This window comes from Podarcis raffonei, chromosome 3 (genome assembly GCF_027172205.1).
Source record: "Podarcis raffonei isolate rPodRaf1 chromosome 3, rPodRaf1.pri, whole genome shotgun sequence".
Lineage (NCBI taxonomy): Eukaryota > Metazoa > Chordata > Lepidosauria > Squamata > Lacertidae > Podarcis > Podarcis raffonei.
The window spans coordinates 16,149,123-16,161,532 of NC_070604.1; the positions used below are offsets into that span (position 1 = coordinate 16,149,123).

The following is a 12,410-nucleotide window of genomic DNA, read 5'->3' on the forward strand; positions in this document are numbered from 1 at the left end:
TTAGGTCCAGTCGTGGCCGACTCTGGGGTTGCGGCGCTCATCTCGCTTTATTGGCCGAGGGAGCTGGCGTACAGCTTCTGCGTCATGTGGTCAACATGACTAAGCTGCTTCTGGTGAACCAGAGCAGTGCACGGGAATGCCATTTACCTTCCCGCTGGAGCGATACCTATTTATCTACTTGCACTTTGACGTGCTTTCGAACTGCTAGGTTGGCAGGAGCAGAGACCAAGCAATGGGAGCTCACCCCGTCATGGGGATTCGAACTGCCGACCTTCTGATCGGCAAGTCCTAGGCTCTGTGCTTTAGACCACAGCGCCACCCACGTCCCACTCTTGGTTCTAGGTACTGTTATATTTGATGGTGCTTGGACACTGTATGAATACCTTTACTTTTTATTTCACCAGACATTTGGTCACATAGTTCCAATGCTCTATTATAATCAGACCTGTTACTAAGCCCATCTATGTGTAAATAACTTCCTCTGTTTAGACCTGTCCTCATATTCCTTCCCTTTCTCCCCCTTTCCCCTTGTAGGGCGTAAAATGCTGTACACACTGGGGATACTATATACCAATATCAGTCCATCCATGATTTTTATGCCAAGTGTTCTCTGTCTTGTTTTATGTCCCTTTAAAAACCCTCTTTGGTTTTTGTTATATACTGAGTTGAATAGGATTCAGAATGCAGCAGTCTGATTGGTCCTAGAACAATAGGGTCCAGAATGCAGCAGTCTGATTGGTCCACAGGAGCCACCCAATCCAGCTCCAGATGGAAGTGAATCCACAACCTGACTGGCCCACAGGTGAATCCCGGAATTAGCCAATCACGTGGGGCCCATTGTGTAAATAATGTATGTAAAGCAGACATTCTGGGGGAACTTCCATTCCTCCTCTTCACCACTATGAGCTGAATAAAGAGCATGAAATCCACTCTCGACTCCGAGTATATTTCAGTTTTAGTTGCTGATGTTAGCCAATTTGTACATTTCAGATTGAAGCAGAAATGCAGGACACCAAGCTGTTACTTTTGATGTCACTAATTATGAATCAGTTTGCAGTTGCCTCTTCATCACACATCTTTGTATGATAATATGTTGTTGTTTAGTCATTTAGTCGTGTCCGACTCTTTGTGACCCCATGGACCAGAGCACGCCAGGCACTCCTGTCACATTTCATATAACTTAATCCATGCAGAGTCCTTTACAAAATCTCAAAGGAGAATTTCTCACTCATTTTAATGTGAGAGAAAGTGAATGTTGGCCAACACTTTGAAGTTCAAGTATTAAAATATAAACCTGAATTCCAAACTAAGTTGACAACACTTCTGGGAAACGAATCGCACATAGTGCCTATGATTTACGCTAGGAACAAAGCTCAGACATTGCTGTTCCAGAGAGATTTCAAAGAAAAGTGAATCTGAACAGCATCATTAAGCTGTCAGCTTTATCGAGGGATATACATGCTGATTAAGGAACATTAGAGCAACTGCTTAGAGAAAGAAGGAGGAGGTAATTTTAACAAAGTTAGACATCCACAGAGAATCCGGACTAAAGGAATACCTGAGATGAAAAAGGATAAAGGGCTGTGCTTTCTGTTTTTCTGTGGGTACTGTAGAATTCAAAAAAAGGATTTGGGAGGGGGGCATGTTCTAAAGTTAGAAACTCTTCCTACATCTATTTCCATCCTGATCTCTGCAATTCGCTTTTGGATTTTACAGGACCTCATTTATTTGTGTTTTCTTCCGAATATTATTGTGAGTTCTTAGGCCATGTTTCTTGCCATATAGTTCTCATGAAGGGATCACAGTATCACCTCAATATAATGTGGGAGGTGTCTGAATGACATCACATCTGGGGGGCGGGGAACACCACAAATTCCATGTATTCTCTTCTTGCCATCATGTTTGATTCCTGGAGATTTTCCTTTCCTCGTGGAGGGGGAAAGAACATATTCCAGGAAGCAACACAGATCATGACACTTTATGCTATATAGTACAGTTTGTTTGTTTGTTTGTTTGTTCTAAAAGAAAACTTGTAAGTAGGTTTAGCTAGTTTTGATATGGTGACTGAGCCTCACCTACTTAAAAGTGGTTTAGGCTGAGGGACAGAGGCAATTCACTAGACACATGGAGACCCACAGCTTGAGCTGCTCCATTTAGCTGTTATAATTAACCTTAGTGGGTTATCTGAACCAACAATTTTGCAACTGATCATAACAACCAATCATTTCCCAGCTCTCCCGCTCCATCTCTCAAAACAGAAAAATGGCGCAAAATACTCTATTAAAAACTTGCTTTGAAAATTCCTGTACCTTTGCATGTCTCTTCTTCAAAGCATTGAGCTCTTTCTGCTGTTTTTTCAAATGCTTTATGTATGCCTGCCCCACATTTAAAAAAACACAACAAAAAACAAACTTGGATTAATTTCCCTTCAGATACATCTGAAATCACAAGAATTCAGAAAACAGCACCCAGAAACATTTCTCTTGACTTAAAATATACGTTATAAATGCATTACCATGTTTAAACATTGGGTAACTGACATACAATACCATGTTGTGTATATTACTGACCAATGTACGGAGGAATCTGAGATGGAGACCTGGGGGTGGAGACAACTGGCTTGTTCAAGCAGTCCTTGTATGTCTTAGGTAAAGGTAAAGGTAAAGGGACCCCTGACCATTAGGTCCAGTCGTGGCCGACTCTGGAGTTGTGGCGTTCATCTCACTTTACTGGCCGAGGAGCCGGCGTTTGTCCGCAGACAGCTTCCAGGTCATGTGGCCAGCATGACTAAGCCACTTCTGGCGAACCAAAGCAGCGCACGGAAATGTTGTTTACCTTCCTGCCGGAGCAATACCTATTTATCTACTTGCACTTTGACATGCTTTTGAACAGCTAGGTTGGCAGGGGCAGGGACCGAGCAACGGGAGCTCACCCCGTCGTGGGGATTCAAACCGCCCACCTTCCGATCGGCAAGTCCTAGGCTCTGTGGTTTAACCCACAGTGCCACCTGCATCCCTCCTTGTATGTCTTTCCATTTTCCAATTTATAGTATGGTAGAAACCAATCAGGAAAATGCCCAGAGGGAAGGGAAAGAGGAAGGTTTCCTGTTTCTAATAACTCCTAACCCGCCCCGGCCCATGCCAAACTGTGATGAAAGATTGCCTTGGTTTTCTAGGTGCAGAGAAATGCAAAACCCAATAGTATCTGGTGAGGCAGTGTGCATGGGGCACAATTTTACTCCTGGTTTCTCAACACAGTAGGTTATTGGCGCTTACTGAAAGGCAGAGGGGTGATAAACTTGGCCCAGTGTAGTGTGGGATGGATTTTTGATACTCCAGAGAGTATCAATAATGTTAATTGACTTTGGAATTCTCAAGGGGCTAAAGAGAAGTCAATGAAAATGTAAAAAAAACCTCTTGGTTAAGGATCTAATAAGCAAGCAGTCCTGTGGTAGAGAGGCAAGCCTGTTTTTTGAGAATTATAGGCTTATGATTCATGCTGAGTCTTCCACAAGGTTTCAGTTTCGAGGGCAATTTTACCCCATGGTAAACAATTTAACATACAGTAGTACCTCGGGTTACAAAACCTCGGGTTACAGACTCTGCTAACCCAGAAATAGTACCTTGGGTTAAGAACTTTGCCCTAGGATGAGAACAGAAATCATGTGGTGGTGGTGGCGGCAGCCCCATTAGCTAATGTGGTACCTCAGGTTAAGAATGGTTTCAGGTTACGAACGGACCTCTGGAACGAATTAAGTTCATAACCAGAGGTACCACTGTATTATGTTCCCTAAGCTTTAGAAAATCTTGCTAGGTTTTTGCATACACATACCTTCATTTGCTTCAAGTCCTCTATCTTTATTTGAGGAATAAGGTCTATACCTTAAAGAAATAAAACAAATGCATTGATACCATTTTAATATCAGCAGCAGTAATTTTAATAGCATTTAATTGAGCTATCTAGACTTGCTGAAAAGGTGTGTGGATTACTGTAAAATATGCTTTACACTCCTGCTTAATACGAACTATATTTATTTCTAGTGTTTGTACACCACCCAGGACCAATTAAGTTATTGGGGTGTTTTAGAATTTATTCCAAAGAGGAAAACAATAGAGCTCAGGGTATGAAAAGCACTGAACATGTTTTTTAAAGGAACATTTCTAGGAAAATAAAAAAAAAGGTGCTCAGTCAGTTACAATGGATCCCAGTACGTTTCTGAGCACAATTCACAGTGTTGGTGCTGACCTTTAAAGCCCTAAACGGCCTCAGTCCAGTATACCTGAAGCAGCGTCTCCACCCCCATCGTTCAGCCCTGACACTGAGGTCCAGCGCCGAGGGCCTTCTGGTGGTTCCCTCACTGCAATAAGTGAGGTTACAGGGAACCAGGTGGAGGGCCTTCTTGGTGGTGGCGCCCACCCTGTGGAACGCCCTCCCATCAAATGTCAAGGAAATAAACAACTATCTGACTTTTAGAAGACATCTGAAGGCAGCCTTGTTTTGAGAAGTTTTTAATGTTCGATGTTTTGTCACTTTATTATTATTATTAATAATATTCTGTTGGGCGCCGCTTACATAGGAGTTAGGCAAGCCAGGTGTGAAGATCATTCCACAAGTAGGGTGTCATCACTGAAAATGCTCTCTATTTAATAACCATCCACCCCACCACATTCTGCTGAAGCACCTTCATTCATTTCTCCAGGAGAAATGGGATACAGCAAGAAATCTCTGAATTCCTTCAGGTGTGAGCTTACCTTTCTTAGTTTCCATTCCAGGCCCTACCCCAGAAGTGGTATTTGGTCTAAGTTCAGAACTAGTCTGAGGAGTGACGTTTGCTTTGGGGTTATTAGCTTTGCCTTTCTTGTCGTTCTTTGAGGTATCGTTGGGAACATCGGCTATGTCGCTCTGCAAGAAAACAAGGGTTCTTCTTGTAAAAAGAGCACCGACAAATCTGAACTTAAGGATAATATTAGCCAAAGGAAACTGGAAGATGAATGAATGAATCTTTATTTGCGTCAGCCATCGGCCATAGCAATAAAACAACAATACGATATACAAAGAACAGAAAGTCAATTATATAAAATTCATTTTAGGGTTTTGAATCAATAGTCAAATAGTGGATCTTATTCTGATTGCCCCAGCTAAAAACCTTCCAACCTTTGCTGTCACCTGCTTGTCTTGATCTGCCAAGAGAAAGGACACTGTGGCAGTGGTTGGGCAACCCGGAATGGACAATAAGAGAGGGGTGATAATCTCATTCCTCAAGTCTTTATAAAGAGTGCAAGCCAGAAGGGCATGCACCACCAGTTCGAAACTGGATGATGTGAAAAGGGCAAGCTTTTTTATTAGGACTAACAGGAGGCGAAAGGAGATAAAATAGACTTGAAAAATGTAATTATATGTAATAGAACAAAAAGAAAAATGGGAAACCGGGGGTGAGACCAAGTAGTCCCAGATGTATAGAAACTGAAAATGTTTTAAATGTATAAGAAGACCGCTCCACTTCCGGGGGGGGGGTGATGTTGCGGTCAGACCACGTGGTCTCCGTACACGGTGGGGGCTGGCCTTAGTTCCCACGTCATCTGGGATTCCCTGGCTGCGTCATGGCCCCCTGCCAGCCAATCCGGGTGGTGGTGGGGCATGCCTCACCCCCTTTTAAACAGCCACGCGGCGTGGGGAATCCCCCTTCTGGTTCTGGAAGTGTAGCTGCTACCATCTATAGGGACAGTGGTAGCCGCCAGCCCATATCCAAATGGATATTTTTGTGGGCTAAGAGCAAAACTCTTGGTAAAATTGGCAATCAATTTTGGACTGCAAAAGTTGTGTGTGTGTTTTTCACGGTTCCACATCATTTGCATGACATTTAAGCAACAGAGACGCAAACCACTGGCTGTACTGTTGCAATGAAATCCTTAAGAATCTTATGTTCCTGCCCAAAGAACAGGGGTAGAAAATATTGTTGTGCACTGGAAATTTCATCATAATATAGTCAACAACTTATTGGTGAAAGCATGAGATCTCCGTTTCAAATGTTAAGCAAGACATTCTCAGTTACCACAAGTGACCTTACACATTGCTATGCTCTAGTTTAGCATCATGGATATACTGTTACAAAATATAAACAAGCACAATAATGCAATTATTATAAACAGTAATGTAGGCCTATACCTCTGGCCAACATATAGTAATGGTGGAGCTTACCTAAATTTAGCAAATAAAAAGTTGGCCAATCTTGTCAGTTATTCTCATCTTTTAAATCTTCCAGGCAGAGAGGCTTTAAGTAAAAAATGCAAATCTTTTTTCATACCCGCAGTTAATTACTACTTACTGTTTCAATTCCCATAGCTCTCATCTGGTCTGCTCTTTTCTCCATGACAGATAAAAATTTCTTTGGATCTGACAAGGCATCGACGATGTCTAAAAGAAATTTCAAATAAGTAGTCAAGCTATTTTCCACTTCAGATCCCTTCAGCATTTGCCATGGAATTTCTACAAAGACTCATTTTGTCAGAAACGAACGACCTCTTCATCATGGACTAATCAAGTGGAGAGCCACACTATCCTTGCATACATCCATTCTCCCCATGTGAGGAAGGATTGCACCATCATTTTGTATGGCTATAATCCAGAGGTGTGTGGGATGTTAAGGGAGGGTAGAACCTCTAGTGGGGGACACACTGTGCTCCTTCTGGGGTTTGTCCACCTTTGGTCTCACCCTGCATTCAGCTCTCACCTGTTAGTGGTGGTTGGCAAGCCAGCAGGAAGAACAACAAGCATGTTTCACCTTCACTGCAACATTGTCCCACCTGTCCCCACAAGAACTGTACTATTTCCATGCAACTCAATGGAAGCCATTCATTTCTATAGTAGAAAATAATTGGCTTTGCTTGGGGACACCACCGAGGTAGAAACTAAACCTGTTCCGTGCTCTCTAGGTAATCTAGGATTGGTATCCAAACCAAACGTCAGTCTCTCAGAATTAATGGGAAAATCTGTGGGCATCACAAATGGGTTCTGGGGATCACACATGGCCTCTATATTAACAGTGCAATTCAAACCATGTCTACCCAGAAGTAAATTCTATTGAATTTAATGGGGCCTACTCCGAGGTGAGTGGGATCAAGAATGATGCCTAAAGCATTAGATAGTAGTTGAAGACACAAGCCCTTCCAAGACTATGAGTCTTAGGATGGACCCAAGACTATATATTTGAACAACCATTTAAATGCACAGGATTGGCTGCACCCTAAGCTAGTTGCATTTAAGTTCCATTGATTTCAAGTTAATCATTATTCATTTTTCACATAGATTTCAAAGGGACCTAAATGAAAATAACTTAGTTTGCATCTAATCACAATGTTTTTGCACCCATTGTTTTATGTTAACACTAAGAAATGTTTAGGATCTTTAGGATTGTGAGAAGCCTCTTCAAGTATATTCTTAATTCTTGCATACCCAAACCCTCAGTTTCCATCAACAATTTGATTTTTTTACCTCCAAAGCCATCAGGCACGTAAGTTTTGAGTACAATGTTGCAGAAGACGGTTGGCAGAGATAATGGTTTATTGCCTTCGTTTCGAAGAGAAATATGTCTGTAACCTGCCTGAAGACCATCCAGAGGCAGGATCCTTTGGCCAATCAGTTTGTTGTTGTCGTCATAAACAGCTATCCTCAAGACTGCAAGGTCTGGCAGAATGACCTAAGAAGTGTGCAAAGTTGGTTACTGATCATCGCAAGAGGACACGGCCTGCAATTTGAAGGAATCCAGGAATCCTGTCCATTCTAATGCAGTCATATGAGAGAAGTGCTGCCTGATTTAACCTCTGCAATAATAGGGTCCATACCAGAAGTACATTTCGAGGTGCTGTGTATTAAATTTAAACAAGAGCATACAAACAGTGGGAGTGATGGCCATGAAAAGAGCTTCAAAGCAGAGGAGCTCTCCCACTTCTTGCTCAAATATATATAAGCAATCTAAAAATATCAATCTCTTAAAAACACACACATAAAAACACTAAATACAAGATCAGCATTGTCACCACCAAAGGGGACAAAAAAGAGTGAAAAGTTAGGAGGCCTCCATAGGGCCCTAATTAGGGAATAACCACTTCTAAACTTTTCACCCTAAGAACTTAGTCAAAGTAAATAGTTCTCTCATTGCCATAATGAATGAAATTTCTCAGTAGGTCCAATCTCTCTCTCTCTCGGAGGGGAAGAAGAATTTACTTGAGGATACCCAAGAGCAGTATCATTCAAGGTAGGAGAATTCGATCACTCCTTTATATTTTCACAGCACCTTCCTACTAAAGGCTGCATCTGCAGAGGCAACAGAATCAATTCTGGAATGCCTAGGAATGTGTGAAGTGGTTACTTTGCAATCTTCATTTATAGAGGCACTGCCCTGAAAGGCTGCAATGTAAGTGGCTACCTAATGAAGTGTGTTACTCTGCTATGTGTGTGAGAGAAACAAGCCCTTTTCTATATATACGTCTCAACAGCAGAAATTTCTCAGCCACCTTGCAAAGTTTGATTTGAATAGGCTTTTCTGCCTTTGAGGACTGCTTAAAGAAAACGAAACGGGTCCTCTATCTTTCAGATATGGGTCATGTGATCAGTGCACAACCACCAATGTTCCTGAGAGCTTTGGTGTCTTCTGATGCTAGCCAAGGACACCTGGTAAAAGGACTTTCCAATTTTGTAGTTCAGTTGCTTGACCAACTCTAGCCACAATCTGTCAATAAGTTCCCCACTCGAAGGACCACTCTGCTTTGTCTACCTATTGATTGCTCTAGTCAGTCTCTGCCCATTGTCAGAGCCTAGGCAGTTCTCCCACTGCAATCGATTCACAAGCCTGTGTGTCTGGTGTCTATCATTGTGTTTATTCTCTTGATTTCTGGTGTTGGTTGGCCCTTAGGCAGCTGGGAATAATTTCACCACAAGGAGACAATAGACCTAGCTGGTTAGGAACATGTAAGAGGATAGATGCTTGCCTGCATATTTGGTTTGGATAATCCAGCAGGAACCACTGCAAAGTCACAGATACGGGGAAAGAATGTGTGTGGTGTGTGTGTGTGTGTGTGTTCATTAGCAAATGGCATACTGAATAGTCTCCAATCAAGGCTCTACCATCTGGTACTGGGAAAGACCTGCTATGAGAAGTCTGATGGCTGCTCCTCCACTTCCTGTTCTTAGGATCTTGCAATAATAATAGGGGCTTCATCCTAAACTCTCTCCCACCACCAGTTGAGAATATGACTTCAGCTAGAAACAATTAACGGTGAGGACTCTCTGTACGTGTGCTTTATTATTAAGTTAATAATAACTCATGCTCCATTTGGCTAACTTGCATCAGTATCAGTTGTGAATAGAGAGAAGCTAAATGGAAAGAGGTCCATCAGTTTCCCAAACCGGGGTGGAAATTGAAAACAATGTAGTTTTCAGTCGGTTTCACTGCTAGACTCATGACTTACATGCAGATCCAAATTAAGAAGAGCAAAAGTAGACTAGCATGTCAAATCTTGATAATTAGCAATCCACCGAAGGAACCCCCCAACAATGATTCCCTGCCTCAAAAAATATTTTGCAATAGCAGGTTCAGAATAGGCCCAGGAAGAAAGCAACCTGGTAACTGCCTTTGTGAACCACAATGGAATGAGACTTTATTACATTTATTTAAAAAATATATATCTTGCCTCTACCTGAAAACGGGCCTCTGGGAGACTTAACAATAAGTGCAAATTAATGCACAACAAATGTTGAGGCAGCAATGATTAATAAAGGCTTTAGGAGGAAGATAATGGAAAATATCCACTCCACAGGTCTTAGATGCAGTATTTGTCTTATATGATTGAGCGAAATGTCCCATCTCCTGGCCACCTACTAAGGACAGTATTACATTGTATTTATGGCAGCCTGCAATATTGCTTGAAGCCTCCAATGGTCCTATAGGAACAGGCTGTTAGATGATCCAACTTCAGTGCAATTTACTTTTTCTACCGTAATAAAATCAACTATTCAGAAATATCCAACCTAATATACATGGTTAAATGCAGCAAAACTGATCCAATATAAGCATTGAGAAATAATACTGTACGTTACAACTTACCAGTATCTCACAGTGGAATGACAACACAGAGTATGTATTACAACAGCTGTAGTTTTATTTTTTTTATAAAAACAGGAGGACAATAAAACACAATCCAGACATTACCTGCTAAGAGTTTGCATTAGCTTCATGTTATGGCGAAGCCTAAACCTACTGCCTAGAGCAGTGATGGCCAACTTGGCCCTCCAGCTGTTTTGGGACTACAAATCCCACCATCCCTGACCACTGGTCCTGTTAGCTAGGGATGATGGGAGTTGTAGTCCCAAAACAGCTGGAGGGCCAAGTTTGGCCATCACTGACCTAGAGTGTAACTAAGGCGATTTTCTCACTATAGGGCTCTGGTGCTGTGCTTATTTTAAGTCATTTTACAAAATGTTATAAGACTAATGCTATTTTTTTTCTAGAAAAAGAGGTGCCAGAACTCACCTCCCTTGTTCTCTTAGAATGGCAATGGTGCCCACCCGAGAGGTGCCAGAAGTGAGTTCCAGTGAGTTCCGGCTAAAAAAAAATGCCCTGTACAAGACCAAATATTGGCCATATGTGCAAAACTATTTGGGAAATTTATATTTGGCAGTATGCAATTAAAGAGGGCATGATCGCGAGTCGAAAGGATCTGCTGCTGAAGGAAAAAAGCAGGTAACCGTTCTGCACTCTCGACAACAGAACAAGTGAAAGGAGAAGAGACATTGTCAAAGACGGCAACCACTAATGCACATACTTTGGATGAAACTCCAGTTGACAAAAATTAAAATAGAATGGGATATAAAAAATTATAGACACCACTGATTACAACTGAGGGTGGATTTACGTGTGTAGTTCTGACAAATCTTTCTTGCAGTACTTTGACAGTTGAAGGTTTGCACAGGTGTTCCACCCAAATATTCACCAAACTGAGGCAGATTGAGGTGGGAATGAGGTGGCAGTCCTGAAATGTTAGAATGGACCGTACAATTTCCACCTGCAGGTGGGGGGAGGGGAGGAGCTATTTCTGAATGCTCACCTATATGGTAAAGACCCTGCAAGTGTCTGTGGGAATCAGCATACCAGTGAGAAGGTTGGAGTCAAACCATTTTCTCTTGATATCATTCACTTGCAGGAAGATTTTACCTGAGGGAACCCTCAAAACCCACATCTCTTCCTCCCCCCTTCAGCCTGATGTGGTATGGACCACTGTACCACCTCAGGAAGATGCCAGCTCATTCAGCCACGTGTTCAGACTAGACCTTGGAGACATCTCAAAAACACATTCCTCAGAAATATTGCTTGTTTCCAGCGCCGCAACGAGAAAGATTGGTAAAACGGCACATATAAAAGCACCCCCAAGAAGCAATCTTTGAAAACGAATTTACCAAATGGTGCCCAGGACATTTTTGGTGGAAAAGAGGAAAATGTACACAATGCACACAGGACGAGGGAGCTAGCCTTAGACGTGGCGGCAGCAGCACCCTCCTGACTTAATCGACGTAATGACATTGATCTTGAGGTTTTTTTGGGATGCAACATCTCACCTGCCCTCTTGGCTGAAGGAACAGTGCAAGATAGCAGCCACTGCCAGGGCAGGGAACAAGTTGTGATCTCCAAGGGATGTAGAGGTTCACCAGCTGGAGCTCATTCTGAGCAGACTGCATACCTGGAACTCAGGCATAGCCCCGAACGAGGTGGGTTCCTCCAAGAGGGAGGAGGAGGAAGCAAGAAGAGGGAAAAGCCAAACAGAAAAATAAAAATCACGAGATAGCTAGAAGAGTTCTCTCTTAAAAAAAAAAAGAACACCCTGAGATTAAATCAGCCTTAACCCATGACAAAAAATAAAAATAAAAATGCATGACTGTGCAGCCTTCTAAACAAAGGGAGTGCATTAGCATGACTTTATTCTCTTGGGGGAAAAGCCTTGTTTAGGAAAGTGGTCATTTTGAAGCAAAGAACAAGTGTACTTCTGAAACACTTCATACCTTTCGGAATACAAATGACTCTTCATTGTAAACTGGATTCAAACCATTGTTCATCACCATCCGTGTTCGAAATTCTTTACGTATTGTATCGGTGGGCAGGCCGTACATATCCACTTCCACGTACGTCCCAATTTTTTTGTCTGATAAAAACTGGCCAGATATTACCTTGAAATGAAAGCATAGAGGTTTATTTCTTCTAACATTAAAACCCATTTTATATCATTCATAACAATTATAGACTGCTTATTCTTTTAAAAACGCCAAAGTGATGTACAAAAGATTAAAAACGATACAACAGGTAATAAAAAAGAGCCTAAAACAAAACCATATAAATTCAGGTCGGTTTCTAAAATATAACC

General features: G+C 41.9%; 1 protein-coding gene across 14 annotated transcripts in view; it reads right to left on the reverse strand.

Moving 5' to 3' along the window:
• Window positions 1–12,410, reverse strand: part of PLCB4 (phospholipase C beta 4) — a 208,693-nt gene that overhangs the window by 14,174 nt on the left and 182,109 nt on the right. For all 14 annotated transcript variants that reach the window (XM_053380664.1, XM_053380670.1, XM_053380668.1 and 11 more), the window contains 6 exons: window positions 12,052–12,216; window positions 7,492–7,696; window positions 6,326–6,414; window positions 4,752–4,902; window positions 3,832–3,881; window positions 2,310–2,375 (listed from right to left, as the gene is read on the reverse strand). In XM_053380664.1, coding sequence (XP_053236639.1) covers window positions 2,310–2,375; window positions 3,832–3,881; window positions 4,752–4,902; window positions 6,326–6,414; window positions 7,492–7,696; window positions 12,052–12,216 — 726 coding nt within the window. The remainder of the gene's footprint in view (window positions 1–2,309; window positions 2,376–3,831; window positions 3,882–4,751; window positions 4,903–6,325; window positions 6,415–7,491; window positions 7,697–12,051; window positions 12,217–12,410) is intronic.